This window comes from Coenobita brevimanus, chromosome 82 (assembly GCF_032717465.1).
Source record: "Coenobita brevimanus isolate Jiangsu-jjx chromosome 82, ASM3271746v2, whole genome shotgun sequence".
NCBI lineage: Eukaryota > Metazoa > Arthropoda > Malacostraca > Decapoda > Coenobitidae > Coenobita > Coenobita brevimanus.
Window position 1 is genome coordinate 5,646,948 of NC_137035.1, and position 17,985 is coordinate 5,664,932.

Here is a 17,985-nt window from a genome sequence, read left to right on the forward strand (position 1 = left end):
TGCCTGATATGTATGAGCGGAAGTACTCAAGTGACCATATTATCCCTAGGCATTCACGTTTGGTGGCCGCGTAATTCTTTTCCGCCGAGTTGAGGGTGCGGCTGGCACAGGCGATGATGTGTTCGCGGCCGTCCTGTACTTGTGCAAGGACTGCCCCTATTGCGTGGAGTGAGACGTCTGTGTACAGGCGGAATGGTAGGTTGTAGTCCGGGAAGGCGACGACTGGGGCGGAGGTGAGTCTGGCTTTGAGGGTGGTGAATGCGATGTGTCGGGGTTCAGTCCAGGCGAACGGTTCTCCCTTTTTTGTAAGATCGTGAAAGGGTTTTGCAATGTTCGTGAAGCCTTTCACGAAGCGCCGATAATAGGAGGTTAGTCCTAGAAAGGCCCTGGTTTCGTGCACGTCGCGGGGTGGTGGAATGTTGGCGATTGCACGTAGCTTATCGGGGTCGGGGGAGATGCCTTCTGCGTTGATCAGGTGTCCGAGAAAGGAGACTGATCTTTCAGCTAGCACACATTTGGTTGGTTTTAGCTTCAATCCGGCCTGTCGTATGCAGTGGAATACCTGTTTGAGGCGGTGGAGATGGTCGGCCCAGGTATGGCTGAAAACAATTACGTCATCCAGGTAGGCTAAGCAGGTTTCCCAGGTGAGTCCGCTTAGCACAGATTCCATCAGGCGGAAGAATGTCGCAGGGGCGTTGCAGAGTCCGAAGGGAAGGACGTTGAATTCGTAGTGCTTCCCGTTTGATGTAGAAAAGGCGGTTTTGTGTTTGTCGTCAGGGTGAACAGGAACCTGCCAATAGCCTGATTGCAGGTCTAAGGTAGAGAACCAGGTGGATCCATGTAGTGAATCTAGGGAGTCGTCGATCCTGGATAGTGGCATAGCGTCTTTGATGGTAACGTCATTTACTTTGCGGTAATCGACGCAAAACCGCATGGTTCCGTCCTTTTTTCGCACAAGTACTACAGGTGATGACCATGGGCTGGTGGAGTTTGATATGACACTGGCATCTAGCATTTCTTGAACCTGCCGGTCTTCTTCTGCCCGTTGTTTAGGATTTTTTCTGCGAGATGGTTGGCGAATGGGAGGTCCTGTAGTGTGAATTTCGTGGCTTAGGTAGGTGGTATGGCCGAAATCAGTGGGGCCGACGGAGAATAAGTCTTGGAAGTCCAGGAGTAGTTGGTGGAGGCTGTTTGACTGGGCAGGGGAGAGATGTGGTGGTATGTTGGGGAGGGTGGGGTGATTGGGGGGTGGTGTTGAACATGGTTCTGCCTCTTCTGTGTCGCCGATGATGAGGCCTCTGGGCAGGGTTAAAGGTGTTGTGGCGAGATTGGCAATACGTATCTGGTGGGCGTTGGGAAGGAGGAAAGTGGGGGAGACTAGGCAGGATGCTAGGGGTCCGGTGGGGATGGATGGTGAAAAAAGGACTGATGTACTTGAGGGTCTGGTGAGTGTAACCCATGCTTAATGGTGGGGTGGAATGGTAACGGTAGAGGCAATAGTGGCAGGGAATGAGGGATTTTGTGATGGCAAGGGTGGAGTGGGGGGTGGTGGTGGGAGGGAATTTACTGAGGCATTTGGGGAGTGTAGGCTTGGGTTACATGTACAGGTGGGCTGGAGAGGGAGCGTGTGGTGGTGTGTTGTGTGTGGGTGGTGGGGGGGTGGTGTCGGTGTTTTTTTTTTTCTTTTTTTTTTTTCTTGTCGGTGAATGCTTGGTTGGGTTGGGCTGGACCGAAGTGGAGGCGACGTTGATAGCAGTCAATGGTCGCGTGGAGTTTCTGAAGCAGGTCCAGGCCAAGGTAACCATCATATTGGCTACAGGAGGAGTCAAAAATAATGAATGGATGGTCGGTGGAGACTCGTTGGTGGGTGGTAGTTTGTAAGGCCCTGGTTTCCCCACGGATGGGTAGGGGGCCATCCCCGGCGTCTACGAGGTTGGCTGAAATGGGGAGAAGTGGGCCGAATGCTGAGATGTGGCGGGAGTAAAAGTGGGAGTAGAGACAAGACCTGGCTGCTCCCGTATCCACCAATAATCTTGTCTTGACCCCGTTCAGCCATATCTTGTTGTAGACTGGGGGTTTGTAGGTATTTGAGGTGGCCCCCGCCACCGTGGGGAGGTGCGGGGGCGGGCCTAAAAATCCATCTGCTGAGGATGGGGGTAGTCGTCGTGCTCGTCTTCTTCCGGTCCTTGGTAGAGCAGTGGTGGTACGTCGTCCTCTTGGGCGTCGTCTTCAAGGGAGGAAACTTTTCTACGGCTTTGTTGGGGGTTCTTTCGCCGATTCGCCTTGAGTTGTTCCCTTATGTCATGAAGGGGGCAGGTGCGGCTGCAAGCCGTGAACTCCCAAGGGTTTATACTGATTAAGTTCCCTTGTTCCCTGGGGTTGTGGCGCTTCCTGTTCGGGTAAGCCCTGGGTACTGTGGGAGGCGGGTCTGCAGGCGTTTGGTGGGGCGTCGGCTTGGGTTTTGGTGGGAGGTTGTGGTTTGTGGGGAACTTTGTCACTGCGTGAAGCGGTTGTGGTGTGGGACGGGCGGCGAGAAGGCGCCTGACGAGCTGCAGGTCTTGATCCATATTTCCTGAGGGATCTTATATGGAGAAATGTTCCCTGACTATGCTCGGGAGGATCCTCAGCAGGGCGTTGAAGGTGTGAGTGTCCCGAGTATTTACTTCAGCTTCGGGATAAGCGGCGGTGACGAGGCGCCGAGTCTGGGTGAAAGTATCATCCAGGTTACCGTCATAGGTGAGGGCGTCGAGTTGTGAGAGTGCGACAACTCTGCCCATGGAAGGCATAAAAGCCTGTTTCACTATCTGAGTGAACTGGTCCCATGACAGTTCTGGGACTATTTTGGGTGCGACATTTGTGATAATTTTTCCCAGATTCGGTAGTGTGACTGCAATTTTCTCCTTATCTGAGTCAAACCCTATGTCTAGAAGGGGTTTGATCATGTCCAAATAAACATCCATGTCACATTGGTCCGGGTTGAATTTTGGTAATTGAATGTGCGGTTTAGCTGCCTTTGTGCAAGGTTTCCTTTTACGTTCCTCCGTGCGTTACTCGGATCCAGAACCACCGCTTGCCACCAGTGTCATGCTGAGTGTTTTTAGGCCGACTCCTCGTACTAAAAACACTAGCTACTGAGCGGGGTCCTCTTTCCGGACCGGAAGTAATGCACTAACAAAGGAACAGGACATAAAAACTAGGCAGTCCACCTTTAACACATCTATTACCTTAATTCTAACACCTTGACAATATTATATAGAATGATATTATGGGCAGAGGATACAGATATACAAAGTTACGTTAGTACAGCACGGGATGTTCACACACACACTATAATTATACTTTACAATAGGTTAAGAGTCCATAAGTGAATGAGACTAACTTGCATTAAAGTCCAAAAGGTCTTAGTGTGCTGGGGCAATCGAGATGTCTGGGCTTGATGAGCCGGGGAGGGATTATTACTATAAAAGAACAAGGGGAGTAGAGCACAATAATTCACTATTTGGGCTCGGCGCGGCAACTCTCGCCCGCGCGTACACTGACAAGGGGGGGGGGGACTACTCTAGACTGGACTTGGGAATAGCACTATAGTAGGACTCGCGCACGTTTGCGGCTGTGGTGTGGTCCGCACCTGTGTACAGTGTTGCCACGTTTTCTATACCGTTATCTCTCTCTCTCTCTCTCTCTCTCTCTCTCCTGGCGGGAAATGTGTGAGCCACTCTGAGTACTTTTGATTCTTTTATAAGTTATTTATAATTGTGCTTTCATCTGTTAATTTGGTTTTGTTATATTTAGTAGTAGATGGAGTGTCAAAGTTACTGTCTGCTGAGAGGTTTGTTACGTTACTGATTCATACACCCCGACGTAGTGGGGTGTGGGTGTAGGTGTGGGTGGGAGTGTGGATGTGGGTTTGTTGGGGTGGTGGTCCAGGGGGGAGGGGAAGTGTGAAGGGGGATTTGACCTGAGACACCCAGGAGGGATTAAGAAGGGAGGGAAGGGGAAGGGGGGGCTGGATTCACCTACCACATGGCGGGAAATGTGAGCCACCCTGAGTACGTTTGATTCTTTTATAAGTTATTTATAATTGTGCTTTCATTTGTTAATTTGGTTTTGTTATATTTAGTGATGCCGACAATGCATTCAATGCATGCCCCTCTCCTGCCTCTCTCTCTCTCTCTCTCTCTCTCTCTCTCTGTAGGGAAGCTATCTGTCAGTGCTGCCACTCACAAGAATTATATGAATTATTTCTTTTACTTTGGATATTGGCATATTTCTTCTTTTTTCAGGCTCATTCTATTATATCCATAACTGTAATATTATTAACCACCCTAAAACTACGCTAAAAAACATTAAAAGTGACTGCTATTTCTTTTAGCAACACTGTACAATATGTATGCCATGTTTCTGTGTTACTGTATAAATATTTTATGCATAATTAGATTACTGTTGATTCATCGATCAAAATACACAAGTGTAAGTTTTATTCATCTGAATTTATCGAATTTGTGATGCCTTGTACATAAATAGCTTCCGTTTCACATCGCAAGTTGAGGAAACGTGGCACCATTGTAAACAGGTGCGAGCCACACCACGGGCGCTTACGGGCGCAAGGCCGACTATAGTTGTACGAGCCCAGAACTTATAGTCTTTTCCAGGGGAAGGTATTTACGGACACTTTTTGGTGTAATCCCGCTGGTTCACTCTGTCACTGGATCACTATCTCTGTCTCACTACAGGAAAGGAAAAGTCACTATTCTTGCCCGAGTTTCTGGGGCGATATCACTTTGTCACTATAAGGTGTAGGTCCTCACTCTGGTCACGGTGCAGGGAGATCCTCTTGCCTGGGGTCTCGACCTGTTGTAGGCCCTCCTCTGGTCACGGTGCAGGGAGACCCTCTTGCCTGGGGTCTCGACCTGTTGTAGACCCTCCTCTGGTCACGGTGCAGGGAGACCCTCTTGCCTGGGGTCTCGACCTGTTGTAGGCCCTCCTCTGGTCACAGTGCAGGGAGACCCTCTTGCCTGGGGTCTCGACCTGTTATAGGCCCTCCTCTGGTCACGGTGAAGGGAGGCCTGCCTATGTTGGCCCTAGGGACTGGGGCCAAACAGTTGTAGCAGACGGGCCTGACATCGTAGGGTCTGCGGCAGGGGGAGGTCGGCGTCGACGGGTTGCTGGGCTCGCCTGGGGGTCCGAGGGCTGCGGAGGTCTGCTGGGGGACGCGCCGTCAGGTGTGGGCTGCGGCCTCGTCTCCTGCTGGTCTCTCCCGGGTGGTGTCCAGCTACTCCTGCAGGAGTTAGCTGACTTTAGAGGACACACGGAGGCCGTGGTCTCTCTTGCACTTATGGTGGGTAGCACAGAGGCAACTCTCTCTCTTGTCTTCACAACTGCCGTGGCACCAGGTTGATCGGTCCTGGGACCCACTTGTGGCTTGGTGTGAGGGTCTCTTACCCTTGGAGTGGCTAGGGGTGTGAGCCCCGTACAATCCACTATTGGGCCTCCTGCCCTATTTGTTATAGAGGGTTCTCCTCCCTCGTCAAAGGACCTCCTGTCCTGGTTGTGGCAGAGGGTATTACGCCCTCGTGGCTCACGGTGGCAGAGGATTCAAGCCCCTCGTGGCTCACCAGGGTTATTGCGGCAGAGGGTGGTACTTCCCCGTGGCTCGTGGTGGCAGTAGGTGTAAACACCTCGTGGCTCACCTAGGGACCTCCTGTCCCTATTTGTTATAGAGGGTTCTCCTCCCTCGTCAAAGGACCTCCTGTCCTGGTTGTGGCAGAGGGTATAACGCCCTCGTGGCTCACGGTGGCAGAGGATACAAGCCCCTCGTGGCTCACCAGGGTTGTTGCGGCAGAGGATGGTACTTCCCCGTGGCTCGCGGTGGCAGTAGGTGTAAACACCTCGTGGCTCACCTAGGGACCTCCTGTCCCGTTGGGGTGAAGCTGTGGTTGTCACCACAAAACTACGAGGGACTGATGTTCTATCAGTCCCACCCCACTGCTGTCGAGGGTTAACCCGCCATGTAACTTGTTGCGGGTCTAGGCTCACCTGGTGTTGAGGTAGTTGCGGGAAGAAGGGGCCCAGGTCAGTGGTGGTTGGATGACCCTCTTGTCCCGGGTCACTAACCTGACCGTTATCTCCTCCTCGGGTGGTGGGGTGGTGGTGGCCAGGTGGTGGTGTGGGGGGTGGCGGGGCGGAAGGTCCGGTCGCGGGCATTTTAGGACTCAATAGGGAAGCTGCCAGACATCGACGAGCACGGAGAACCGCCATTAGGTGACCAAGGCCGACGCATGCAGGCATGTCGGAGCCTTCAAAAACGAAAACAAAAATTACAGATCCGCCTCATTCATACCATTGCTCAGTATGTGATCATTGGCTTATTGATCACTACAACCGTAGGACCTTTTCTTGTTTAATTTATTTTATTTTTATTTTTGCTTGTGATGCTTATTTTCTTATTATATGATCTTTTTCTCAGTCACTACAGTGCTTATTGTTCTTTTTTATTTTTTTCGTACGCATCTCAATAGCAAAATGAGGAAGTGCTGTATCTCTCCCTCACCATCCACTCACTTGATATAATGTTTCCATCAGGTGACTCTGCATGAGTTACAAGTCAAAGATTTACTATATTGATAGGTAACCATATAACCAAATGACAGTGGTGGTCTAGTGGGTCAAGGTAATCCACCTGGGTGGGGCCCATAAGGGATCTAAAGGGTGAATGAGCTGGTCACCTCTGCGTTTAAGCAGGACTGAGTAGCCTAGCCCCAGGACCCAATGCTCCTAATGAGGCAGAAAAATAGATAATGGATGGATGGATATCTGTTCCCACGAGTTCAAAAAGCTAATGCTAAAATGAATGAAAATTGTCTGGAAATAGGAAAAATGAAATAAAAAAAAATACTCCAGTGTGGTAATTAATGTTTTATACTGATAGTTATATCAATGAATCATAACAGTCGACATGTTTTACTTTCCTATACACTAATCTCTCTCTCTCTCTCTCTCTCTCTCTCTCTCACACACACACACACACACACACACACACACACATGGCCTACCAAGTATCTACCTGTCCAAAGGCTTCCATACGGTAATTAACAGAATAATGTCAAGCATAGGCTATTTTCATTAATGATTAATGTAATCCAAAGCATACCACTGCTATATTTTTTGTCAAGACAATAAAATTTTCCCATAAAATCCCAAACCCCAGAGCAGCAGGTTTATTCTGGATATCACCGACCAAATCTCTCTCTCTTCAGGTTATGAAACGAAGGACTTCCAGGCTAGCCGGTGGAAATTAGAAATACCGACTGATCAGTAGGCTGCTAGGTAGGTTACCTTTTTACTGCACTGTATGCTTCTTTACAGTCCCTTTTTAGGTATTAACTACTTTTATTCGGAAAATCATCAGTGACCTTTGTAACTATGAGCCTTTTAAAATTGTTCTAGGTAGCCATTAGGCTCTAACCGAGATAGTTTTGGTTCTAAATGGTGATGGTGTATCAGTGTAGGTTTATGATAATGTTTTATGCTCCTCTGAAACTGAAATAATAATGAAGTAACTCAAGAATCAGTTGCAGATATATAAAGGGTGTTGGAATATCTAAATTGAAGGATCGAATTCTAGACTGAAAATTGTCAAACAGGACCCGCCGGTTTCAGCGTCTATATAAACACACCAACACCGTTTTAGCAGTGTTTTTTCTTCACGTTCAATTAATTATGCCTAAGTGGGAGAATTGCGGCTGTAGAGAAATATCTTTCTTTACTGTATCATAACGTGGGATGCGCTTTTTCTTGTGTTCATTGGAGTTCGAGAGAAATTTGGAGGAAAAAGAGCGAGGGTGTAAATTTCGTGGGTGATAAACAGGTGCAAAGATGGCGGGTGCGGGGGATGACTGGGAACGGGAGAGCAGCTCCCCTTCACCTGTCCAGACCCCAGATAATCAACACGAACTCGAGGCCCGGGCAGCCCTAGAGGAAGAGGTGAGTCTGGTGTATATTTGAGGCCAGGGAAGTAAATCTACATAGCCTGGTAGTCCGTAAGTAGCCCTTGTTATGATGGGCAGTCCTGGGCTTTGTTGACATGATGTGTCCTACTGTATTTACCTCAACTCTTACTTGCTCCACTCTCCGTGTCTTATTTTCAACCCACAGAACAGTTAAATTTCCCCCATACTTAATGGTTTTGTTAAGTAATAGTTGTTAATATTAAAAAATTGGCGTGGGAAACACATGCAAGGCTTTTCATTGCTAGATGAGTTTGATGCTTGGTGGTTACGAGTCAATAAAAATAATATTTAAGTTTTCCATACGGTTTTATTGTATATTTAAGGTTGTTATTAAATTATATATGTTAATTGAGAAAGGAAGCCAAGGGAAATAGTATTTTGTCAAAAGAGTGTGAAAGTGTTTATCTGATGTTTGTTGGTTACGAGTCAGGAAGAGGAATACCGGTATTTAAGGTTTTCAATTGATATTCCACTAGGTTTATGAATATTATTAAATTATAAATGTTAATTGAAAGAGGTAGCCACAAGAGATAGTATTTTGCCAATTGAGTGTGAAAGGAATGCTTGTCGGATGATATATACTTGGCGCTTGAGTCAGAAATTTATTTGCTTTATACGTAATTTAATCACTATTATTAAATTATAGATGTTATTATAGAAATATAGCCATAGGCTATATTGCTTACCAAGTTCACAGTGAGAATAGTGTTTGATTATGCTTGGTAGTAATAAGGTACGGTACATACAGCATTTCATCAGACTTTTTATATGGTAGATGGTAATGTAGGATGAAGAATGAGAGGCTGACTAGAAGAGCATGTGAGTGAGGAGGAGGGAGAAACCAAAGATAAGATATACGGTATATAAGGGAGAGTGTGTGTGAGTTGGAGGTGATTGTCTATCTATCTATCTATTGCCAGACACCATAATCCCGTAAAGGGTGGCCATTTGACACTGAGTTAGTTGTTTTACAGGGAGGGGCACCAACCCACTTGTTGACACGTAGGGAGCACGTATGGTTTGGTTATATGGTTACCACCCAGCATTGTAAATGGTTTCTTGGCTTACAAGAAACCATTTGGCTTGTCACTCAATGTAAAGCCACTAGGAAAGAAAAGGAATAAGAAGTGACAGGAAAGATAGAAGAAATAGGAAGAGAGGAGGGCAGGCACAGAAAGAGAATGATACCATGCTGTTACAGTACATAGCAGAGCATTTTATTAAGACAAGATTTACTATTTCATGGCAACCTTATTTATTTATTATTACTGTTATTAGATTTTATTGGTGGTAGGTGGGGGCACTCACCATCCACTCACTCGATGTAGTGCTGCTTTGGGTGTCTACTCTTTCCTCTCATCCTTCCTCCTCTGTCTTTTTTCCTTCACTCTTTCCTCATCCTTCTGCCTGTAGGTGACTTTACACTCCCTCTTCCGTCTTTTTTTCCTTCACTCTTTCCTCTTCCTTCTGCCTACGGGTGGCTTTACACTGAGTGACAAGCCAAATGGTTTCCTGTACACCAAGAAACCATTTACTGCACTGGGTGGTAACCATATAACCAGATTATGGTGCCTGGTGGTTATAGTGGGTAATTAAGGTGCTCCAATTGGATTGAACCTGTGTAGGTTTATATCCAAGGGGTGGTTGGGGTTTATTGCTCACGTAATGCCACTCAGGGATGAGTGAGGCTGGTCACTCTCATCTTAAATATCAGGACCACACTGCCTAGCCCTGGGCTCCTATGCTCCTAATGGGGCAACATAAGATTGGATGATGGATGGATTACCATAGATTTTATGGCCTCACCCCTATTTTTCATTAATTTTTGGTTTAAAAGAAAGATTTCTGTGTGTTCAGATTTTTTTTTCAATGGTCATCTATATCAATACCATATTTTGCCATTTTAAACCCCTCCCTCCCTTGGCGGAAAAAAAATCATTTCTGGCAAAATGATAATTTTAAAAAATGATCGAAACATGAAAACTCATTGGAAAAAGAAAAAAATGCTTACCTGATATTAAAAAATGGCCATACCAAATCCAGGCACCTAACTGGGGGAGGGGGGCTTTACCCCCTAGACCCCTCCTTAACATGAACCATCCAGCCACAAAAGGACCAACAGATTTGTTGCTGATTGATTTCCTTTCTACGTTGCAGTGCCACTAAACCTAACCTTCAAAGCCACTCAAAACTAGGCCAGTCACGTACCTTAGAAAGCCACAGCTGCATTGGTGTGTTCATCTGCATCAAATTTGGCAGGTATAGGGATGTCTGCAGCCTGGCGCACCAAGTTTAACTGCTACAGGAGTAGATATCAATATTTGCATTTCCAGGCTGTTATGATGCACCTTCAGCCGAGTAATATACTGTAGGCTAATCAAAACTAGTGTAAGTTTTTTTTTTTTTTTTTTTAATGCATTGCCTGTCAGATATTTTTGCAGTTTTCAATGTGGACGAGCAGTTAGCTATAATTTATAAGAGTCATATGCGTTGTCAGCTTGAATGTTGCTCGCCCTTGTGGAGTGGATGTGGAGAGGTTGCTTTAAAACAACTAGACAAAATTCAGAACAAAGCTGCTGGAATTATTAATAACCCTTCTATTATAAATAAACTACCTCCCCTACAGGTAAGATGGAATGTTGCCTACAGATATTTTTATGGCAAATGCTCAGACGAAGTTGTGTCCATTGTGCCACCTCTCCATGCCTTCCCTCGTGTTACACAGGCATCAGGTAGCACTCATGACTGGAATGTCACTCAGCCATATTGCAGAACTTCTGCCTATCAGAATTCATTCATTCCCTGAACTTCATCTCCCTGGAACTCGCTTCTCCAGAGTTGTTTTCCTCCAAACTTCAACCTTCAGCTGTTCAAGTACAACTATTACAGATATTATATGAATGGAGGACACTAGTAAACTGGTGTATGGATTTTTTTTTTTTAATTCATTTGTTTTTCATTCCTCTGTTTTGTTATTAAAAAAAAAAAAGTACAGTTAGTTGTCATATTTCAGCTGGAATATTATAATTTCATAACTAACAGGTAGCTCATATGAAGTGCATCTGGAAAGAAGTATATGATCAATACAGTAATATCTGTTGACAGTCTTGTTTGTGAGATGGTGTCAGGATTCTGGGAGCTTGAATAGTGAATGATTGTATGGCCCACGTTACCTTGTCACTTTGCATACAACTGATTAGTTTGCTCTCTGTCGTGTTTTCTCTTTCTTTACCTTCTCGACCATTTCTCGCTCCATCCTTGAGTAGGAAAAGGAGATTAGGATGCTGGTGATGGTTATTAGAGGTAATATTTATTATTATTATTATTATTATTATTATTATTATTGTTAATATTATTATTATTATTGTTAATATTATTACTATTATTATTATATTATTGTGGTAGGTGGGGGTGTTCACCATCCACTCACTCGATGTAGTGCTGCTCTCAGGTGTCTGCCCTTTCCTCTCCTCCGTCCTTCCTTCTTTCCTTCCATCCTCTTCTGTCTTTCTTTCCTTCAGTCTTTCCTTGTCCTTCTGCCTACTGGTAACTTTACATTCTCTTTTCTGTCTTTCCTTCATTCTTTCCTCTTCCTTCTGCCTGTGGGTGACTCTACACTGAGTGACAAGCCAAATGGTTTCCTGTACACCAGAAAACCATTTACTACGCTGGGTGGTAACCATGTAACCAGCTTTTGACGCCTGGTGGTTTAATGGGTAGCAAATTATTGCGTTCCAATCGGATTGAGCCGGTGAAGGTTTATATCCAAGGGGTGATTGGGGTTTATTGCTTGCATAATGCCACTTAGGGATGAGTGAGGCTGGTCACTGTCATCTTTAAATGTCAGGACCAACTGTCTAGACCTAGGTTTCTATGCTCCTCATGGGGCAATGTAGGCTTGGATGATGGATGGATGGATTATTATTATTATTATTGTTATTATTATTAGTATTAGTATTATTATATTCTTTTTCAGCTGAACAACATCCAGAACATCATTCACTTAACGAAGAAACTTATTGACGACCTCAATTCTCGCTTTGCTGGCTTCCAACATCCTCCTTCGCTTTACCTCACAGTAAGTAAAGTTTATGGGACGGTTTAACCCCTGGCATGTGGGTGACATCCTTTTTAATTTATTTATGCCCATCATCATCATCATCATCATCTCCGACACCTTGCTTCTTCCTAGGAATTCCTGGACAGAGGTGGCTGTGACAGTAGTGCTTCCAGGCTACCTTTTCCTTGTACACCTAGCTCTCAAGCATTCATCTTCCTCTTCTTTCTTCTATGTACTGTTCCACTCCCTTCTTCCACACCACATAAAGTCTGCCCCTACCAATACTGCCCTGTCTCATTTTCACACCCTTTCTCTGGCACCTAATCTGTGTGCTGCTAACAGGACACTGCTGGATGGACTCAAGTAGTGGAAATGAGTTATATGAGAGGAACTTTTGGGGAGACAAACAGACAAATGAGGAAGTGAAGAAACATTGTGGTGTTTATACAGATCTGTTAAAAAGTATTAGTACCAGTACTTTTAGATGCTTGGGCCATGTGGAGAGGATGGAGAAATACAGACTGACCAGAAGAGTGTAGGTAAGAGATGGAAAGGGAGGGGAAGACCGAGGATGAGATTGAGGGATGGGGTGGAAGGTTGGATATAGCTTTCATTAAAATGTTCAGCATGTGTGATTTGAAAAGCATTTTAAAGCCATCACGGGCTAAAACGTACAGAAATGGCATTGATTAGGCGGATGTGCAGTGCGTCTTTGAGTGCAAGGTCTGGAGGGGCTAGGTTTATAATAGAAGAGTTGACAGGTAGGATGCGACTGGAGTGTATGGATTTTGTGATGATAAGAGGTAGATTGAGATGGTTTGGGCATGTGGAGAGGATGGGGGATGATAATGGGGTGCTTCTGAAAAGCTCCAGCCTGATAGAGGGCACCACGGACTCTAGTTTAACACATTCCCGTGCTGTTTAAAAAGCCTATTTCTCTTTGTTAAATATCAACACTGTTGTGTGAAACTGTGAATCACAGTAATGTCATATTCCATAATATAAATAATACAGACAGAAACCGTTATTATAACATAGTGTGAATTGTTTTATCATATACAGAAAGGAAATAGCTAATCATCCACTCACTAAATGTAAGGATGCCTTATGGTTTCTACACCAAGTGACAAGCCAAATGGTGTCCTGTACCCAGGAAACCATTTACTATGCAGGGTGGTAACCATATAACTGGGGTTTTTGGCCAGGCTGTGTCCCTCAAGATTCCCCTATCTAAAATCACTTAGTCGTGGCAAATGTTTTGGAGAGCCTCGGAGGGCCCAGTACATGCCCAGAGCCCCAACTAAATGGGCAGATTCGCATGGCCGTGTGGAATGTGAAAGGTGTGAACAAGGAGAGCAAGAGGGTGGAAGTGGTACATGTGTTCAAGAGTGCAAGATATGCCACGATGGCAGTGTATGAAACAAAGATGAAAGGGTGTGAGTGGAGGAATGAGAGAGTGTAAAGTGTGTGAGGTCGGGCATGAATGGGTGAGGAAGATGCAAGGAAGGAGTTACTTTGTTGATGAATGAAGTGTTTGCAGAGTGGATTGAGAAATTACAAATGTAGGAAGGAGTTACTTTGTTGATGAATGAAGTGTTGCAGAGTGGATTGAGGAATTGCAAATGTATTAGGTCGAGATGTATGTATGTCAAGTTCAAGTTTGGGAAGGTAAAAGTGGCTGTGATTGTAGCATATGGACTGTGTGATGACAGGAGTGAGAGAGAGAGAGAGAAAGACAGGTTTTGGGATGAGCTAGACAAAGCAGTGAGAGAAATGCCCAGGAGCTATAAAATGATCATAATGGGCAATATGAATGGAAGAGTAGGTACTGGTCCTGAGGATGACATAATGAGTTGTAATGGAGTGCCAAGAGAAAATGATAATGGGAAGCAACTGAAGAATATGTGTCAGGAAAGGAGGTTTTGCATATGTAACTCATATTTCAAACACAAAGATGCACAAATATACATGGTGTAGAGGGAAGGGGGATCGTGTTGAAAGGGGCCTGATTGATTATGTGCTCGTAGAGAGGTCGATGCTGGGAATGGTTGCTGATATGTGGGCTGTGAGAGGACGATGTGGAGGTCTGTCAGATCATATGATTGTGGTATGCAAAATCAAGCTGAGAGAAGTGAGGTGGACCAGGAGGGAGAGGAGCAGTCAGTGAGAAAGACTGAAAGTCAAGAAGCTGAGGATCAAAGAAATGGCAGATGAATATATGACCAAAGTAGGGGAGGAGTTAGAATCGGTGAATTGGAATGAAATGGATCTGGACAGCCTGTGGAATGCATATGGGAATTGCCTAGTTAGGAATGCTAAAGTGGTGTGTGGTGTGGCAGGAGTAACAACAAAGAAGAAAGGCACAGCATGATGGGATGAAGAGGTTAAGAGAGCATTGGAGGTAAAGAATAAGTGGCTGGAGTGGTTACAGGACATGGGTTAAATTGAAATAAGAACTGAATATATTGAGAGCAAGAAGCACATAAAGAGACTAGTGAAGAGGAAAAAGAAGGAGGTAAATGTTTATCTAGGAAGAAAAATTACCGGTAATGCAAATTACTCTGAAAATGGGAAGTTATTCTGGAAAGAGGTGCAGAAATGTAGAAGGGACAGCGGAAAGAAATGTGAAAGATGTACGGTAAGTGGTAGATCATTAACCCATGGGGATGAAGTAAGGACCAGATGAAAAGATATTTTGAAAGCCTGATGAATGGGAACAGAGAGAGCAGAGCCACTATAAACATGATTGGTTTTGGGGGTGTGCAGAGAAGGAACGCTGTAATAAGAAACAGGACACTCACATAGGGGAAGAACGCTGTCAAACGGCTGAAAAATGGGAAAGCAACTGGGGTTGATGGGGTGTATGCAGAGATGATTAAGTGTAATGGAGAGAGCGGAATGAAGTGCATGTTGAAGTTATGTAACAAGGCAAGGATGAGTGAAACTGTGCAAGCAGTGGAAAACGTCTGTGATTGTACCCCTGTACAAAAATAAAGAGTGAAGTGAGTGCAAGAATTATCGTGGCTTAAGTTTATTGAGTGTGGTAGGGAAGGTATGTGGAAGAATTATTATAGGGAAAGTAAGAGAGATATCAGAAGTCCTAGTGAGTGATGAACAGGGTGGCTTTAGAAGTGGCAGAGGATGTCTGGATCAAATATTTGCAGTAAGACATGGTGGAGAAGGCTTGTGAGAATGACTCTAAGGTGTTTATGACATTCATGGTTTCGGAAAAAGCATACGACAAAGTGGAGAAGAATTGTGGAAGGTTTTGGTCAAGTACGGTGTAGATGGCAAGCTGCTAGGTGCTGTCAGGAGTTTTTATGTTGGCAGTGAAACGTGTAAGGGTAAATGGGCATATACGTGAATGGTTAGCAATTGGTGTGGGTGTGCGACGTAGTTGTGTGATATCTCCTTGGTTGTTCAATATATATATATGGATGAGGTGATGAGAGAAGTAATAACACGAGTAATAGGTGCTGTCAGGAGTTTTTATGTTGGCAGTGAAACGTGTAAGGGTAAATGGGCATATACGTGAATGGTTAGCAATTGGTGTGGGTGTGCGACGTGGTTGTGTGATATCTCCATGGTTGGTAAATATATATATATGGATGAGGTGATGAGAGAAGTAAAAACACGAGTAATGGAGAGGGGTATGGCATTGGTAATGATTGATGATGGATCAAATTTGTTGTATACTGATGATGCAGTAGAACTTGCAAATACTGGACAAGAACTTGGTAGACTGGTGCACACTTTTGCTGATGTCTGTGAGCGTCGTGCCTTAAGAGTGAATGTAGAATAGAGTAAAGTGATGGTTATTGAGAGAGAAGGTGACTCCCAGTGTGATGTTACAGTGAATGGAGAGAGACAGGAATTGGTGAGAGCATTCAAATACCTTGGTACAGTGGTAGAAATGAGAGGAAAATGGAAAGTAGAGTGACACAAGGAAGGAAAGTAGGTGGTGCAATGAAGGCCTTAATAAGAAACAGAGGCTTGATTGTTGCAGCTGCATGAGGCTTACATGAGGGAGTGTTAGTGCCAACTTTAACATATGGATTTGAGACTATGGTGTGGCATGCAAATGAAAAGTCAAGATGAGAGCAGTGAGATGGGACTGCTGAGGAATGTATGTAGAGTACAGAGTGGATAGGATACAAAATTATGTGATTCGTAAAAAATGTGGAGTGAGGAAGTCTTTGGACACCAGAATCGAAGAGAGTATGCTGAGATTGTATGGTCCCATGGAGAGAATGGATAACAGTAGAGTGGTGAAAAGGTATATCTGAGCGAATTTGAAGGAGGGAGGAGATGAGGTAGGCCAAGGAGAAGGAGTGATATGGTGGATGAGTGTGAGGAAGAGAGGTTTGGAACTTGGTGAGACTAGGGGACTGACAAGAGATTGAGCTGGCTGGATGAATATTGTGAGAAGCTCATGATCAGAGATTTGGCACCCATTTTTAATGTACTGTAACAGGATCTGGATTGACTTTATCGGATATATTTATGTGAAGCTACAGAATGTGATGAATGTTTTTGGTGTATCAGATAGAGCCAGGATTTCGTGGACTTGAATGGTAAGTGAATGGAAGCATGACCCATTGGATTGGGCAAGTTTGGGCTGTCTGGACATTGCTACTCCTTACCATGCTCTAGGGTGTGAGAGGAGGTCTGGATGATGATGATGATGATGATATGTTCATTGAGGGCAGTCACACCATTTCATTGGTCATGTAATATTACATTTCTGCTACTTAGAGGAAGTGAGGTTCATAATGTATAGTTGGCTCAGACTGTAAATTAAGCCTAGTGGGTATCTTGACTCATTCAGTCTCTGTGTTGGCTTAAATTTAATGTTGAGTAAACACTGGCAGTCATCATCGCATTTCATCTGGTAAAGGAGACCATCCCAAAACCAGGATCATTTATGCGACATTGTTTGGCGGACTCGCCGAGGACCGATGTTGAATGTAAAGCAAGCCAAGGCATCTGCCATCACTGCACATACAGGGAATCAAGTTCTGTAATCACAGTCTGCATAGCTGGATGTAGAGGAGTTCAAGGTAAGTGATTGTGGAATGAGTGAGAAGTGAAAAACCTAAACAGGGGACAGTCCTGTCCTGCACATTCATGACAGGTTGACTCGATGAGTCAAGATACTCTCTTAGCCAATTACCGTATATATTAAGAACTTCACTTCCACAGCATGTAGTAGAAATGTAATGTTGCAGGACCAATGAAATGGTGGGGTTGCCCTCAAGTGGGAGGGGGGGGGTTTGGGGTGTGGGGGATGTGGGGGTAGGAGAGGGTAGGGGGTGGGAGGTAGGGGATGTGTGGGTGGGAGAGGGTAGGGAGTGGAGGATAGGGGGGTTGGAGGGTAAGGGATGGTGGGGGAGTGGGTGGTGGTTCAGGGGATGGTGGGAGGCAGTGGCAGGGCTGGTTAGGAGGTGGGGGTGGGGGGAAGGGCGATGATTGGATGGTAGGGGATGGTGTATGGGGGAATGATAGGGGGTGGGGTAGGGGAGGGAGGGTGGAGGGGCATGACCGCATATGCAGACACCAGTCTTTTTGGCCCTAGTACCCTCTGACAGCATATGCGGACACCCGTCTCTTAGGGGTTAAACAGTACGGGGATGTGTTAAATTAGAGTCTGCAGTGCCTTTTATCGGATACTAGTTTTGAAAGCACCCTATTGGGGTGCAGAAAGTGAGAAGTGTTTGTGTTGGGGGTAGGGTAGTGAGAGGTAGACTGAAAAAGACCAGGGACAAAGTCATTGAGTGTGACCTCAGTGTTAAGGGACTAAATAAGGAAGCTGCCAGAGATCGAGCAGCATGGAGAGCTGCCATTAGGTGACCAAGGCCAACACATACAAGCATGTTGGAGCCTTCAAAAACGATTTGTTCATTAGCCATAATAAAA

General features: G+C 45.2%; 1 protein-coding gene across 1 annotated transcript in view; it reads left to right on the plus strand.

The window, feature by feature from the left end:
- Nucleotides 1–7,875: 7,875 nt before the first annotated feature.
- The window catches only part of Raf (serine/threonine kinase raf oncogene), a 52,073-nt gene continuing 41,963 nt past the window's right edge, over nucleotides 7,876–17,985 (plus strand). Inside the window, exons 1-2 of the mRNA XM_080279993.1 lie at nucleotides 7,876–7,983; nucleotides 11,986–12,087. Coding sequence (XP_080136119.1) covers nucleotides 7,876–7,983; nucleotides 11,986–12,087 — 210 coding nt within the window. The remainder of the gene's footprint in view (nucleotides 7,984–11,985; nucleotides 12,088–17,985) is intronic.